The sequence below is a fragment of the Gavia stellata genome, chromosome 8 (genome assembly GCF_030936135.1).
Source record: "Gavia stellata isolate bGavSte3 chromosome 8, bGavSte3.hap2, whole genome shotgun sequence".
In the NCBI taxonomy this organism is placed as follows: domain Eukaryota; kingdom Metazoa; phylum Chordata; class Aves; order Gaviiformes; family Gaviidae; genus Gavia; species Gavia stellata.
Window position 1 is genome coordinate 19899733 of NC_082601.1, and position 13368 is coordinate 19913100.

The 13368-nt window shown below is 36.6% G+C and overlaps 1 protein-coding gene across 2 annotated transcripts in view; it reads left to right on the plus strand.

Moving 5' to 3' along the window:
* Positions 1-13368, plus strand: part of SLC4A10 (solute carrier family 4 member 10) — a 57696-nt gene that overhangs the window by 40291 nt on the left and 4037 nt on the right. For both annotated transcript variants that reach the window (XM_059820298.1, XM_059820299.1), the window contains exons 14-19: positions 2525-2776; positions 4066-4134; positions 6539-6712; positions 7358-7480; positions 10891-10958; positions 12561-12677. In XM_059820298.1, the coding sequence (XP_059676281.1) occupies positions 2525-2776; positions 4066-4134; positions 6539-6712; positions 7358-7480; positions 10891-10958; positions 12561-12677 (803 nt within the window). The remainder of the gene's footprint in view (positions 1-2524; positions 2777-4065; positions 4135-6538; positions 6713-7357; positions 7481-10890; positions 10959-12560; positions 12678-13368) is intronic.

The window sequence follows — 13368 nt, forward strand, 5'->3', positions numbered from 1 at the left end:
CTGCTTTGTTAGAATTATTATACCCATTCACCTAAAGAAAAAAAAAACCTGGAAGTTAATAATTCCCTTAAGTACCATAATATTAATTACCTCTTCAGATATTGACAGTGTTGTTCTACTGGATTGAATTTTGAAAAGCTATTCAGGGGTTATTTTGTACTATGAGAGCTTTTTCTTTTTTCCTCTTTCCACCCTTCTCTGTTGTTCTACCAACCCTTTTTTTTTTTTATGCCCTTCCTGTCTTAAAGAAGGGGCAAGAATAAAACTGAGCTTTAGAGGCACAATGGGTTCTTAAATCAACATAGGACAGCTTCCTGCTCTGTTCTCTAACACTTTAGTTGCCTACAGATGGAGAGAGAAAAAGGGACATCACCCCTCTGAAAAACTGTTGGGCAAAATCTAGCAGCAGGTTTCTGTACATGTATATGCAGTGAGCTTAGGCTTTTTTTGACATACTTTTAATAAGCAGCAATCCAATCCCAAGTTGCTTTAGCAAATGCATTTGCAACCTTCACTTTGCACTGCCTCTTCTTGGATGATTGTGACATTTGATATGTTCTTTTTTTGCCCTCTTTGTCAGCCTGGCTCTTCATGTCAATCCATAGCATTGCATGTGGTTAACTTGACAGATGCAGGAATTTGCTGCCAAGCTTTGGAATGTGTTTTTTCAGCACTGGCATCTGGGAGTCAGATGGTCCTCCTGGCTGCCCCCTTGTCTTGCTGCGTTTTAGTTTTGCTGGGGTCTGGTGTAGCATCACCTGTTGCTATGCTTCCTTTTCTTCCCATATGTCAGGTTCCTCAGATCATGTATGAATGTGAGGAAATGCTCTCGGATTCTGTATGCATTAGCAGATACATTCCTCATAAATGTGTCAGAAGGTAAAAAAAGGTGTCTCTGTTAGGATTTAGAATTAAACTTCTTTTGAGTGCATTGTGCGTGTAACTAATATCTGTGTTTGACACATCTCTGAGTTTGTCAAGATGTGTCTTGGAGATAAGACTCATAAGCACTTTTGGGTAGTGAGGGAAGGTTGCTAGAGTTGATTCTTTTCATTTTCTGTACTTTATATGAATTCCCCTTTTTAAATAATGTAAGCAAATAAGATGGCATTTTCATTTCGATATGTGGCTTACATTTTCATAAACCCAGACGCTTCCCATTTTAGAAGAAAAGTTGTCTTCAGAAAGAAACGATTTGTTTGCTTCCAACTCATTTTCCCCTCTTTTTTTATACTTCCCATAGCAAATTCTGAATAGTGCACATTTCAGCTTTTGGCAGTCTCTGTAGCAAACCTTTCCAAGTTTAGTTTAGTTACTTTTTTTATGTCAAAAGGCATTTGCATGGGTTTACAGGCAAAATTATGGTTCAACGTATTCACATTGTTTGCATGAACATCACTGTTTCATCAGACCATGACATTGGATTTGTTGCCATATTGCAAAATTTTGTGGACATAACTACCTGACTTTTTAAAGGAAAATAGTTTGAGCTCCTGCTTGCAGCTGTGTGGTCCTGGATACTTACTAAAATTGAAAAGAAATATCCCTCTCAGCTATGGTAATGAATACAACCAAGCTTGATGCAGATCATTGGTCATTTTCAAGTGCAGGTTGTATTTGCAGGTTTTTAAATGCATCTAAGATTTGACCAAAGAGTTGTATCCACTACTACAAAAGCAAAGCAACATCCTTCTGTTGGTAAATTTACGGAGTATTTGACTACCACAGAGGGGATCCGAACACAAAGGTTTTGTACGGATTTCTCATAGGAATGTTTATGATGCTGCTTTTTAATATTGAATAGGAAAACCAGTAAAACAGTACCTGATGATGAATATTATTTTATAGTTTAATGTATAGCTTAATTATAGTTTAATTTCTCTTAATTTCTAGCTATCTGTTCTTAGATGTACATTAGTGAAAACTTACTACTATCACGTGCTTACCATCTATAAAAACTTTAAAAGGATCGATGTGGTTTTATGGCCCTTTATAGCATAAACTGACGTCGCAGATGTTAACTTGAGAATTTTTGTGTAGGAAAGAATCAAAATACATGTTTTTCCGCCTCCTGTGTAAGGATGGATGGAGGGCCTATTAAGATTAGTGCAGTGGAAAAGTTGGCAGTGCATCTGGATGTTCTGCTTACTGTTATCCACGGAACAGATTTAGTTAGAAAATGTATGTATTTTCTATTGTGTTACTAGTATCTCTTTAATAAGCAGGAAAGCTATTTGGTGCCCATTGTAAAGTGAATTTATGATATGTACACTTAACTTGTAACTGGAATGAGTCTAATAACATTAAGCATTTCTTGTGAATTAGTAGGAATTCCCCTTAGATAAGCAGTTTGCCATCACTACTGACCCAACCTGGATAACAGATAGAAGAAAGCTATTTTTTGCTACAAGTCACATATTTTTTAATTGTCTCTAACTGTTCATTAGGAATGCCTGCCAGGAGTGTTCTCCTTAATTCAGATGTCATTTTAATATCTTCTTGCTGTCATTACTTTTTTTAACAGAAAGGATGTGGATACCATCTTGATCTACTCATGGTAGCAGTCATGCTTGGAGTGTGCTCTATTATGGGATTGCCGTGGTTTGTTGCAGCCACTGTCCTCTCTATTTCCCATGTGAATAGCTTAAAACTGGAATCAGAGTGCTCCGCTCCAGGGGAGCAGCCAAAATTTCTTGGAATCCGGGAGCAAAGAGTCACAGGCCTCATGATTTTTATCCTTATGGGCTCATCTGTCTTTTTGACAAGTATCCTGAAGGTAATTTGGGGAAGTGAGGAAAAGCTAAAGAATACTGCACTGCACTGAACGTTTCACTGTTGTTACTGTATTATTTAATGAGTGCCTTTTCTACACACATTACTAACTAGCATAATGTTATACAATGATAATCTAAAGTGGAATTCTAATTTTGCATAATCAAATGGCTAGGGACATCTGACATTTTTAAAACAAAAACCTTGTAATGAAAATCTGGCCTGACTGAAGTCAAAGGGAAGTCTGCCATTGACCTGTAGTATATAAAGACTCACCCTTTGGCTATACCTTGGGCCCATGGCAAATTATCATGAAACAGTCTTGCTAAGTTACACCAAAAAGTAAATTTATTTAGAAAATTTAAAAATGTTTTGTGATTTCTGGATACCTTAAAAATCTTTTCACAGTTGCAGGAGAAGTTCTGTGATTAATTTCTTGGAAATGAACATAAAAATTCTGTCATGCTGCCTTCATACTCATACAGTCCTGAAACTGGGTGTCTAGTTATATGCATATGCAATACCGTCTATATACATAATACTTAGTGTTTTTAAGAATTATCTGGCCTCTGTGAAAGTTTTGCCACTGGCTTCAGTAAGACCAGAATTTAGACTTGCATGTTGTCACAGTGAAGGCAATAAGCCCTTAGAACTTGCACTTCCCAGTAGTATTTTATTAAGTGTATCATAAAACCTTCACTTTGAAAACACATAGAACATGCATTTTGTGTATTTAGTGTTTAAAACAGATGCTTATCTATGGAACTATTGCTTTACCTACATACTGTGTATACTGAGAGCCTGAACATTTAAAATAGTCTCTTACAAAATCATTCCATAAAAGTCATTCACCCATTTTTAAATGCTTGCAGCACAGAACATTTCTTTTAGTAGTGTGAAGTATTTTGTGTGTGTCTTGGAACATTTTTCTGAGGATTATAGCTTTACTATTCACATGCTCTCCTGAGCAATCTTTTAAGTAAAGAAATTAAGTATGTATCAAACACTTTCATTTTTTGTATAGTTCTGTTAATTTTATTAATAGTGTATAGAGTATATTGTAATAATTGGCTGTGAGAGGAAAATAAAGCTACAGACCCAGATTCTTCTTTTGCTTTATATTCTGAGAAACATTATTAATTTGTAATTGAGTGACTTTGAATTTACAACTTGTCTGATTAATGCAGGCATATGGCACTTTAAATTTCAACGGCTTAGAATGTCTTTCTAGAAGCATTTAAAATTGTTAAATAGTATTTAATATGCTCTTCCCTTTGTCTGCTTGTTGTGCAGTTTATTCCTATGCCAGTACTTTATGGAGTATTTCTTTACATGGGTGCTTCATCTCTAAAGGGAATTCAGGTAAAATGGATTTATGAAGAGTGTGTTACTGATGATACTTTCTATAAAATGTGTAGCTGTTCTTTTTATCTTATTTTATTATCTTTTGTGTATAATCTTAAAGGAATGTTGCCAACGTTAAATTCTTGAAAGTGACTCACTTAAAAAGGAAAATGGATTCTCTCTAAATAGAGTATTCCCTTTAGGTAATGTGCTCCAATTTTTTAGTTTTTAGGTGCTGATTTTTCTGTTCTCCCTTGTTATCAAGGGAATTTTGGCTGAGCCTAGAAACTGAGTTAACAACTATCAGGATCTCCTCCCTCTCCCCTGCCTCCCCGTTCACTTGTTTGCCTGCTGCCTTTTCAGCTTCCAAGTTAGTGCCTTTGTAGTGGTATGCTTGATCTTGAACTTTGCCTATATGAGGCTTTTGGCTAACTTGCCCTGAAACTAACATACGTGAGATTTTGAAGATATTTCCTGTGCAAATAAATGCTCCAGGCAGGGAAGTGGAGCTGTTGCAAGTCCCATGCTACTTAATTTCTGGCCTCAGGGATGAAGGGCAAGTCTAGTGGAAGGGCAGCATTCCTGCAGCAGCCTTAAGTAGGAGCCCTTGGCGGAAGCCAGGCACTCCAGCATTCAAGTCAGGGTTGGTTATGGTATCCTATGTACCATTTCTCCCAGATGACTGCAGTATTAAATGGCATAGTGTCAAATCTTTTAGCCCATGTGACACAAACACTCAAATTTTCAAGTGTGCCTTTGTTTATTATTGAAAATTGAAGTATTGATACCTCTACCAAGACAACTGAGAAAGAACAATCACATGACAAAAACATGAATTATACTGTGCAAAAGGTTGACAAAGAACAAAGAAAATGCCTGATTGCTGCTTTCATTATATTTAAATTTTTGATTGCAAGTTAAAAATGTCTTGCTTTTTTTTAACCGCTCTATTATTTATAGGCAAAGCTGGCAACATCTCTTGTTTTTTGACTGGTGTTTTCTATTCAGAGACTCTTCTTCATAACTTTGCCCAGCTCTGACCATTTGGGTTGATATTCTAAGAAGCATAGTTTGGCTTTTACGGAGGTTTAGGTAATTTCAACTTAATATGGTTCAGCTGTTTGTCAGAACAAGGGTATGAGAAAGTACACTATTGAGGAGTGTTTTTAAGGCATGCTAAAATCTGGCTATCTTTACTTGGAAAAGTGATAGCATCCCCCTCCCTTTCTCCCTCCCCCAAGCTGGGACAAGGAATTGATATTTGATAAGATGGCTTTTGTGGGAGGATATGCTTTTTGCTGTTTCTGTGAAAAAGAAATCTGCTCAAATATGCCCAAATTATAAGCCTTTAAAGTATGCAGTTTGCACATGCTCAATAAAAATTCCTGAAACTTGAAATTCCTGAAGACTGTGTGAATATAACATGGCTCATCCATGCAGGGCAAAATGGTGCACCACCATCACCACTGTGCAATAGTAGCTGACACAAAGTCTCGGGTCAGTATCGAGCCAAGTAAGTCTGAAAAACAGGAACCTCTCATGTACGTTCTTAAGAGCATGGCAGTTGGCTTTCTGGGTGGCTTGTTTGTTTGTTCCTGGTTTTGTGAAGAAAGTGCAATAGGGAGAAGAAAACAGCCTGGGATAAAGTATCTGGTGCAGTAAACTGGAAGAAAAGGAAAAAAAAAACCCGAACCCTAAAGGATTTTCATCCACAGGAGTTAAAAGACTGAAGAGGTCCCTCCACGATCAGCTTTTTGTGTGCTAAAGGAAACAGAGCTCAGTTGTTGAAAAACAGAAGTTTAGAATGTATTAGAAAGGCAGTGTAATAGTGCGTATACCCAACAGGATCAACCAGCTTCCATTGTTTGGTTCACAATTGATTCACATCTACTTTGAAGTCTGGCTTTGCCTAACTTCAAGAGTTCTTGACTTGAAATCTTAGCAGTGCTATTTTAAAGTAACTGTTTTCTTTGTGTATAACATATTATGCAGTTATGACCAGGATGTTTCCTGGTGTATGACTATATAGAATGTAATTCAGCAGAATCCAGTATCTCAGCACATCTGCAATAGAAATACCCAGGAAGAGAAATGTGTATTAAAATTGAAAGGAACTTAAGAAGTACGACAAACCAAATAATTAAACTTTACTTAAATAATACGATTCTCATTCTTACTCTTGCGGCTGAACCAGAGAAAAGATGAGTCCTTTACCACCGTTGGACTAGTGTAGATTCATGGCTCATGATTGTAACTGATGTAGTCTTTTTCTGTGCTCCTGAGCTTCTGCACAGTTTTTGCCTTTAGAATAACAAGCCAGATTCTTAGAATATTCAGGATCTCTTAGGCAGTGTGTGAATGTCAGCATAGATGATCCTACAGCTCATTTTGATGCAAACTTTTTTTAAAATTTCTCTTTCAGCTTTTTGACAGGATAAAGTTATTCTGGATGCCTGCAAAGCATCAGCCAGATTTTATTTATCTGAGGCATGTTCCTCTTAGAAAGGTCCATCTCTTCACTGTAATTCAGCTGAGTTGTCTTGTGCTTCTGTGGATTATAAAGGTTTCAAGAGCTGCCATTGTCTTTCCTATGATGGTATGAAATTTTTTTTATTTCCTCTAAAAATCTCTTTTCTTTTCACTTGTGGATAATTACTATTGAAGTAAACACCAAATTGTGGGCAGGTAGTTACAATATTGCTTCGATTCATTGTTGGAGGACAATTCATACTGTATTAATTGAGGAAAAATTCTACATATAGTTTGAGCCTAGGTTGCACTCTGTTTACATGTGTGGATAGCCCAACTGTGTATTCCTTTAGGTAAAATTCTTCTCTTTAAAAAAAAAAAAAAAGATGTTTTTATTTAAGGAGTAAAGCTTAATAATTTTACAGAAAGAACATTCACTCCTTAAGGAAGATTGTTCATTGCACTGAGGAACTTCACTGATAGTTCTGTGTCTTGCTGGACATACAAAAAAAAAAAAAAATCTATTCTGCTGCTTAAGTGATCTCTGATTATTTCACTAACTGAAAATAAAAGATATCTACTGACCTCAGTGATTTTTCAGTGCTTCAAGGCATACTTGCATCTCAACAAAGGAAGACCAGTTTATTTACCCAAATTAAAGGATAAAATTCTAGCTGTAAACTGTGGTCACTTTTGAAAGTATTCCTCTACAAGCATATTTGTCAGTTTTACTTGCTTAATTTCCTAATTCTTTGAATTAATATTTTTACAGGTCCTAGCTTTGGTATTTGTCCGAAAACTCATGGATTTCTTTTTTACTAAGCGGGAGCTCAGTTGGTTAGATGATTTGATGCCCGAGAGCAAGAAAAAGAAACTGGAAGATGCTGAGAAAGAGGTTGGTCATGGTTTCTTTTTATTTTTTTTTGTGTGTGTAGCACTTTATCAATTTCTTCTTCAGACGTTTAGAGAAAATTCTGTAAATAAGGCATATTCCATGCAACAGGCAGAGTTGTTAACAGTATCCAAAGTGTAATATTGTCCTATTTTATGTAAGTCCTTTTAAGGTTACAAATCTAATAGGCTTAGGTGGGGATGTTGATTCTTACGCTGCCATGCTGTCATGTAATACAGTATCTACAGTGCTCCTGAGGACTACTCCTGAGACCCACTCAGATGATGTGCAGGGATGAACCTGTGTGCCCTCTGATGCCTGGGGCACTTTGATGCTGCTTTGGAACTGGTCTGGTCCCTGCTGGAGATGCTGAGGAGAGCACTGCAGAATTCAAGGGACGTGGCATGTCCCAGCTACATCTGAGCCATACATATGTCACACGCCATCAGCCTGTGCCTCTCCGCTCAGCAGTGTCATAACCCTGTGCAGTATCCCTATTACACTCTGGGCCAGCATTTTCCTTCTGCTATTGCAGAAACAATTTACTTCCACTTTCTAATGAAAATGTCAGTGACACTGCTTACCCCTCTTAACCAAATCAGCCTGTGGTACTATCACCCAGTTGACTGTTTCAGATCTGGACGACTCGTCTGCTTTCAAAGAATATGCATTTCAGAACATTTCTTAGGAACTTGATACAAGACAGATTCTTACACCTTTGCGCTCTGAACATTCCTATATTTTGACAGTGAAACACTGATCTTTCTCATTGTAGCTTTCTAACCAGTTTTGCATCTATTTGATAGTATTTTCATCTAGCTGCTGCTTCATGAATTGCTTGTTTGAATATCATGTAAAACTGTGAGAATATAAAGCAACTTTATGTGTAAAGGATGGAGGTCTTTGTCCTTTGTCCCTGGTATCAGCCACCTGATCCATGTCAACTGTTAGGGAACCTCAGTACTGGGCCCAAATAAAGGAGGGACAAGTCTTGATGGAGAAACACTAATTGCAGGAGCAGTAGGTAGAATATGTTGGTGCCAGGTTATTTTAAATGGGAGTCATGTGTCCTGCGCCAGCACTTCTGAATAATAGCATGGTGTGAGGCTGTGGCTGCAGTGGTGAAGGTGCAGGTTACGCCACACGGTCTTGGCAGGCTGTGGTCACTTCTGGGCAGGAGTGCTCTGGGGACAGTTGTGCATATGACCTCTAAGATGCCCTGAAGATCTCTGCAAAAGCCTGGGACCTGTGAGACATAACCTTCTGGTGGTACAAGGGTACTGCAAAAACTTGACAATGTGAATGGATAAATCAGCAATTTATCCTTAGGGATGCCCCGACATGTGACCGGAGACCAGTGAAATGGTGTGTGTAAGGATTCCCATTGGTAATTCTATTTGCAGAAATAGGACATGAGCTAATAATTTGAACGTGTAACTATGAAAACTAGATTTCTCTGCTTTTAGGATTCTTCTGTGACCTTTGACAACTCACTGCCTCATCTGTAACTTGGAGAACTGCAACTTTGCTTTCTTTGACACATTCAACATACTTGCATAGAATACATTTTGGGGAAAAAGTTCTACCTAGGTGGTAAACATCATGATGATTATTTACTATTTAGTACGTGCCTGTAAAACTCCCAGGCTAAAATTAGAATACGTGAGTCATTGTTTTCCCTCTTGAATCGAAGCAGACCAGAGAGTGCTTTCATCACAGTATCTGCTGTCATCACAATTCAGAGTAACCAAAAAGTAACCAAGATAGCTCTCTTCTTGTGGGTCTGGTTATTGGAAAGAATTCCTTGTTATCCTTATGTTTTGGTAATATGTCACTTTCCTTCCCATGCTTGATAGGGTGACATCAGAAAACAAAACTCGGAAAATCTACTGGTGTTACTTTATTTCATTCACTGTCTGTTTTGAGAGGTTATTTTTACGTATTTTGGCATTTCTAAATATTTGGAGCTATTATTAAAACTGTTCAACTGTCAAAAACTTATGAAGCTGTGAAGCCTGGAAATGACAAAATTAACTAGTAATAAAACTTCTGACATGTAGCCTGAGGAATTAATTGGAGAGTTGCTATCACACGGCTTTTAAAAATAGAAGTATTCTACCCACAAGAATATTCAGAAATATAGTTGACAAGATCTGAAACTTATTTGATTGGATCCTAATTTCATCACTGAAGTTGTTTTTATATTTTTAGGCCGTATTTTTCCAAGGCTTTGTACATTTATAGTGGATATTATATATGCCTTCTTCTCATAGACCTCCTTTGGAAGCCACTTTGATGTTAATCAATTAAGTCTGAGACAGGAATGAACAAAGTGACTTCTCCCATTTGGAGAAAAAAATGTTGTGACTTTTAAAATCGTTGTAATAGTAAAACATAGAAGAAACAAATTTCTGTGCAGAGAGGACTTAAATTCTACTATTTTGGAAATTGTAGTGGCTTTTCCAGCTAATACCAACTTATTAGTATGTGTGATGCATGTGGGGTTTTGGGTGATCTGCTGGAAAATGGTAAGCTCTTTCTGGGAGAGCCAACTCAAGCTTTCAAGCAGGCACCAAGGTAAACTGTTACAAAGACGTCTAATAAAGGGAAGAAAGGCGTGGAGGTCTCTGGGTGTCTGTTATGCTTGTACACACACAGTGCAACAGTTTAGGGCAGGATTTGATGGTTACATTAATGTGAAGGCACGTTAACCTCCTGGCTGTGGTTTTCCTGACCTAACAAGGTGTGAGCCTTGAGAATCCTCCCGTGGAGCCTTGAGCTGATATCTGAAAGATAGATACTTGTTTTCTTTTGTTGTTGTAGGCAGGACGTGGTGCTTGAGGGGTGTTGTTTTGTTCTGCCCTCCCCCTAAGATAGATTTTTTAAATTTGCAAATATTTGACAAAAAGGTTTTTGGTAGGTATGTCTCCTAGGTCTCTTCACTTCCTGTTACTCACAGAAGTTTTTTCCCTGTTCAAGTGAAAACTAATTTTGGTGTCTTGTTTCTCTACCTTTCACTGCGATAAAACTTTATCAGTATTAAAACTGTGCGTGCAAACTTAAATTTGGCTTCCCTAATTTTTGCATGTTAACATTGCAATGTATATATCCTGTTACGCATGATATTTAAAATTCACCATACAGGTGCTCACTCAATGTTACTAATTTTTCTCTTTCTTTATGTTACAAAAGTGTCTCCTCTATTTGGCACTGAAAAAATAACATTAAGTGAAGATAAATTTTTTAAAATAGAGGGTTTTAAATGTCAAATATTTAAATTTAAAGAGTTGAAAAGTATCTTACTTTAAGAACTTCAAATAAATAATATTAAAGGGGAAGAAGGATTGAAGTATATAAATTTCACTTTTCACAACATTATTATCCTGTCTCACGTTTAAATTCCTTCCTTTTAGGAAGAGCAAAGTATGTTAGCAATGGAAGAGGAAGGGACTGTTCAGTTACCACTAGAAGGACATTACAGGTAAAATATACCTTTCTCTTTTAGGTGAGTTGCAATTAAATAAAATAAACATGCCACAATATTTATTCTTAATGCTTACTGAATGTCAGGAGGATGTTTGTCTGGTAGTAGAGTACAGATAGGTGAACTGAACCATATACTGCAGCATTTAACAAGCTCAGCCCTTTTCTAGTCTTTCCACATGATCTCACAGTCCCTAGGAAAAAGACACCCTAGTTGAAATTTTCTCTTGGGCAGGACTGTAGGATCAGGCCGTTCCTAATGAACTTTGTCTTCTGACATGCGCAGTACAGATGTAGAGCAGGTCAAACCCTTCATTCTGATGTTAGTGGGAAGCCGGGAAGGGTTTTGAATACACCCCAGAAAAACTAGGTTCTTACAGTGTTACATTTTAAAACATTCTAATTAAGGTTGTATCTGTGTGAGATAGTAAGTGAATCAAGAGCTGTCCAGGGTAGATAAGGCATAATGCAGGGTTGACACAAGGTTTTCAGAAAGTTCTTAATAAAGATTTGAAATATCTGCTGATAGTAAACTCTGCATTAACGTCAAGTTCATAGGAACGCTATCTCAGAGTGGCCCTCTCCTGTATTTTAACACAAAGTTACCCTAATGTCTCCTAAGGCAAATAACTGTCTGTGTCTCTGAAAAATCCCAACCTATTTCTTACTTTTGATTCATCACACTACTAATGATCTCGTTTTTTTTTCTTTTGTCCATACCTTTTTGTTCTATTTTATATTAGCAATACTTAGATTAGCTATCTTGAGGTGTGATCTGTATTCATCTATAGCGTGTTTACTTAGGTAGAGTTGCCTGGATAATATCTGACTTTCTGTATTTTGTAAGGGTGAGAGTCCTCCCTACAGCTAAAAAGAAGAGTCAAGACATTGATTGATAAAGTGGTTCCCCAAAATACTGTGAAAACAAGTTTACTGAGGGCTTGCTGAATGTCAAGCCATACATAAACCATGAAGTCAGGAATAATATACAGATCGGCCTTTAAAATATTTAAGACTTTATTATTCTTAAGTGTATAAATACATATTTGGAGCAGTCCAGGTAAAGCTAAGGGCGTAATGGCTACAAAGTGCTGCTCAAAGCTACTGATTAGCTTGCTTAATTGGGGCATTTTTATTAGATCTCTTAAATCTTTGACTTTGTCAAGGTTTTGGATTGCTTTTAAAATTGTTTTAAAAGCAGGTGGAGTTTCAGAGCATAAGTGCTTTGAGAACTGTTAGGAACTCTTAGGATTCTTGTTTAATACAACTATGCCACTGGCATGCTGTGAGATCTTGGGCAATATTTAATTTCACAGTTCCTCATTTTTGTCTATTAGTTGGAGGTGAAACAATGTGTTTTGTTCATGTTACTGTGATTAATTGCTGTTGGAGGAGGAAAATGCTAAAAAAGTGCTAAGATGTTTTAAGAGAATACTTAAGTAATTGTTCAGGATTTTTGAAGTTTAACATAATTTCTTAACTTACATTGCACTTATTTATTGTCATCACTATCAGTTTTCAAGGACTTTTGTAGAGTTAATAAGTAACAAAGACTGATTGCTTATTGTTTTATTGTGTATTTACTTTTATTCTTGCCTAGAGATGACCCATCTGTGATAAACATTTCTGATGAAATGGCAAAAACTGCTGTGTGGAAGACATTGTTGATATCCTCGGAGAATGCAAAAGATAAGGAGTCAAGCTTTCCTTCTAAAAGGTTTTAATTTTTTTTACTACATTATACTTTATATATTGGTGTCAAACCAATAGCAGAATATTTTGCTAGGGATTAGAAAGATTTCTAGCATCTTGCAGTTTTATTTCTTGAGGTTTCCTTTTATTTATGTCCAGTCATAATATTCTGAGCTCAAAACACAAATTCACTATGTACATTTATAAAAAAAAAAAAAAATCACAAATATTTGCATGCTACTTAGTTATGCTATGGTGGAAAATGAAGTTGAGTGTGCCTGATGCTTGTGTAACGAACCACCAACCTACACCTGGATATTGCACAACAGCTGTTCTGTTTGTTCTGCTTGCTTTTGTTCTTTCCTCTTGAAAAAGAAGTGGTCATTACTGCGCTGGAAATACCTAGAGCCCAGTACTCTGAATGCGATCTACTAAATTTGGAGTGAAAATAATTTTAAGATTGCATCACTTCTTTTCATTTTTCTGCCTAATTCACTTGTACTCAAAACAGTTAAACAGTTAAAAATTAAACTTCTAAATTTTAGTCCAAACAAATGTAAAATGAAGCAACGATGTTTTATCTGTGCTACAGTTATTATGGGAATGAGAAAATATTAAATAGAAGCACAGTGTGATTGTAAGAGAGATTTTCCTCTGTTTTCACAAATTTTAAATTTAACTATTTTCTACTTAATTGTTTTATATCACATTTTTGT